This window comes from Sinocyclocheilus grahami, unplaced genomic scaffold, assembly GCF_001515645.1.
Source record: "Sinocyclocheilus grahami isolate Dianchi unplaced genomic scaffold, SAMN03320097.WGS_v1.1 scaffold691.1, whole genome shotgun sequence".
NCBI lineage: Eukaryota > Metazoa > Chordata > Actinopteri > Cypriniformes > Cyprinidae > Sinocyclocheilus > Sinocyclocheilus grahami.
The window spans coordinates 132,568-135,757 of record NW_015505870.1 but is presented as its reverse complement, the minus strand read 5'-3'; the positions used below and the strand labels follow the sequence as shown (position 1 = coordinate 135,757).

General features: G+C 47.1%; 1 protein-coding gene across 23 annotated transcripts; it reads left to right on the top strand.

Moving 5' to 3' along the window:
• Positions 1-549: 549 nt before the first annotated feature.
• LOC107559546 (cell wall protein IFF6-like) lies at positions 550-2,254 on the top strand. 23 transcript variants are annotated; one of them, XM_016243414.1, is made up of 8 exons: positions 550-647; positions 744-757; positions 836-853; positions 1,286-1,358; positions 1,395-1,508; positions 1,545-1,675; positions 1,778-2,084; positions 2,121-2,254. In XM_016243414.1, the coding sequence occupies exons 1-8, from the start codon at positions 564-566 to the stop codon at positions 2,199-2,201; spliced, it is 822 nt and encodes a 273-aa protein (XP_016098900.1). In that variant the 5' UTR covers positions 550-563; the 3' UTR covers positions 2,202-2,254. The 23 variants fall into 23 exon arrangements, 20 of the variants coding, with proteins under 20 accessions (XP_016098900.1, XP_016098892.1, XP_016098899.1 ...); XM_016243406.1 differs by having other exon boundaries at positions 550-683; positions 836-875; positions 1,248-1,358; positions 1,401-1,508; XM_016243413.1 differs by lacking the exons at positions 744-757; positions 836-853 and adding an exon at positions 786-835 and having other exon boundaries at positions 550-653; positions 1,304-1,358.
• The last annotated feature ends 936 nt before the right edge of the window (positions 2,255-3,190 follow it).

Below are 3,190 nucleotides of genomic sequence, written 5' to 3'. Positions count from 1 at the left end.
TGTCAGCTCTGGTCTGCAAGGTCCACTTTCCTGCAGAGTTTAGCTCCAACACTAATCAGTTGAGAACCCCTTATTTTAGAATTGGATGTTCTCCTCCTGAGCATCAGAAATTTATTTATAAAAAAGTTAATGATTGATAATAAGGATAACAAAGAAAATAAGAAAACCTAGAAAAAAACACATGAGGGTAAGATATTAATTTATTGTGGTGGCGACGTACTTCTCTACGGCGTTGGTGTCACGCATCTGTGTTGCGACGTAGGCTACCCCTTCTCACATGTAAAAAGTACACGACTGTCGACTTCGGTAGGTTATCCCCGGCGTGATCCAATCGCCATACCTTAATTATTATGACATGGCGTGAACGCAGCAGTCTCATCCAACCCCAACCAGACACACCTGAACAAGCTAATCAAGGTCTTCCAGATTATTAGAAAGCTACAGGCAGGTGAGTTTGATCAGGGTTGGAGTTGACCTGATCTCCTTGGGTTTTTAAAACCCCATTTTACAGCGGTTTATGTTGCAGTGACACGGCTATTTGTTTTAGGGAAGCGGTCAAGCTCATGGAAGCAGTTATGGACGTGGAAGCGGTCAAGCTCCGGGACGTGATCCGGGAAGCGGTCAAGCTCAGGGAAGCAGTTATGGAAGCGGAAGCAGTTATGGAAGCGGAAGCGGAAGCAGTGGTGGACGCTGGAGCGGAAGCAGTTACGGAAGCGGAAGCGGAAGCAGTTATGGAAGTGGAGGTGGAAGCGGTCAAGCTCAGGGAAGCAGTTCTGGAAGCGGAGGCGGAAGCAGTTATGGAAGCGGAAGTAGTTATGGAAGCGGTCAAGCTCAGGGAAGTGGAAGCGGTCAAGCTCAAGGAAGCAGTTATGGAAGTGGAGGCGGTCAAGCTCAAGGAAGCAGTTCTGGAAGTGGAGGCGGTCAAGCTCAGGGAAGCAGTTCTGGAAGTGGAGGCGGAGGCAGTTCTGGAAGCGGAAGCAGTTATGGAAGTGGAGGCGGTCAAGCTCAGGGAAGCAGTTCTGGAAGCGGAGGCGGAAGTGGTCAAGCTCAGGGAAGCGGAAGCAGTTATGGAAGCGGAAGCAGTTATGGAAGCGGAGGCGGAAGCGGTCAAGCTCATGGAAGCAGTTATGGAAGTGGAAGCGGAAGCAGTTATGGAAGTGGAAGCGGTCAAGCTCAGGGAAGCGGAAGCGGTCAAGCTCAGGGAAGCAGTTATGAAAGTGGAAGCGGAAGCAGTTATGGAAGCGGAGGCGGAAGCGGTCATGATCAGGGAAGCAGTTATGGAAGTGGAAGCGGTCAAGCTCAGGGAAGTGATCAGGGAAGCGGTCAAGCTCATGGAAGCAGTTATGGACGTGGAAGCGGTCAAGCTCCGGGACGTGATCCGGGAAGCAGTCAAGCTCAGGGAAGCAGTTATGGAAGCGGAAGCAGTTATGGAAGTGGTCAAGCTCAGGGAAGTGATAAGGAAAGCAGTCAAGCTCAGGGAAGTGATCAGGGAAGTAGTTATAGAAGTGGTCAGGGAAGTGCAAGTAGCTATGGAAGTGGAAGAGGTCAAGCTCAGGGAAGTGATCAGGGAAGTAGTTATGGAAGTGCAAGTAGCTATGGAAGTGGAAGTGATCAGGGAAGAGGTCAAGCTCAGGGAAGCGATCAGGGAAGTGGTTATGGAAGTGGAAGCGGTCAAGCTCAGGGAAGCGATCAGGGACGTGGAAGTGATCAGAGAAGAGGACGTGGTCATGGAAGCGGTCAAGCTCAGGGAAGCGATCAGGGACGTGGAAGTGATCAGAGAAGAGGACGTGGTCATGGAAGCGGTCAAGCTCAGGGAAGCGATCAGGGACGTGGAAGTGATCAGAGAAGAGGACGTGGTCATGGAAGCGGTCAAGCTCAGGGAAGCGATCAGGGACGTGGAAGTGATCAGAGAAGAGGACGTGGTCATGGAAGCGGTCAAGCTCAGGGAAGCGATCAGGGACGTGGAAGTGATCAGAGAAGAGGACGTGGTCATGGAAGCGGTCAAGCTCAGGGAAGCGATCAGGGACGTGGAAGTGATCAGAGAAGAGGACGTGGTCATGGAAGCGGTCAAGCTCAGGGAAGCGATCAGGGACGTGGAAGTGATCAGAGAAGAGGTCAAGATCAGGGAAGTGGTTATGGAAGTGAAAGTGGTCAAGCTCCGTGAAGCGATCAGGGAAATTGTAATGGATGTGGTCATTTGAAATGGGCATTTTGCATAATCTTTACTTGATCTTTTCAATTCAGAGCTTTATTCAATTTCTTGATTAAAGATTTGGTGTTATCATTTGTCTGCTTTCTGGCATCAGTGCTTTGTGCAAGTTTCTCTCCATATTATATAATATTAGTCCATTTTTACACAAAATATAAAACGTTATGTCTTGGGGACCATAAAACCCTTTTTTTTTTTTCTTTTTTTTTTTTTTTTTTTTTTTTCTTTTTTTTTTTGCTGCAGCTGTTACGCCTTCTGCAAATTCTTTGCATTTCTGTATTCTCATGGAGGTTCTTAAGCTGGTCAGGAGTGACGGCTGCATCTGCCTCATGGGTTGCAGTCAGTTTCTCCTCTGTAGTACATGTCATCCATTAAGAAGTACAATTTAAGGTTGTACTTAAACTTCTACTAGTAGGCCTATATTTTTGGTCAAAAATAAAGTTCCGTACTTCCTGTATCTGTACTTTTAAGTATAATTTGGTAAAGGGGTAATGCCTGCCTTCAGAGATTTAATTGGTCAACTGTCATTTTGATGAATGCTGTTAAACTGCTGACTGGCTTGGATGAGAAAGTACATCTGTGCGGCACCAGTGAGCCTGTAAATGCAGATGCCTGGATCTCGTGCTGGGAACTGTAGTGTGTTTGACTTCATGCAGAGCTGCGCAGACCGATCGGCGAGAGTTGCAGCTTGCAGTCAGGGGTGGAATTGACTGTGTAGTTACTTCCTGGTTTTAGATAAGCCAGCTAAGTAATTTCTGGTCAACTGTCAAAATCAGCTGTGCTATAAGGGAATGCCCTTTCTCTACATGATCAATTTACAATTTAAAGAGAGATTTTGTTTGTCTAAGAGGACCAAATACCCACATGTAAAGGCCACGATAAACTTCGTAAGCGTTATGAAGTTTAACAGCACAAATGCATGCAACACCAATACAGTAAAGGCTAAATAAGAGCAAGTAATAAAGCCTGGTTAAAGAGGTG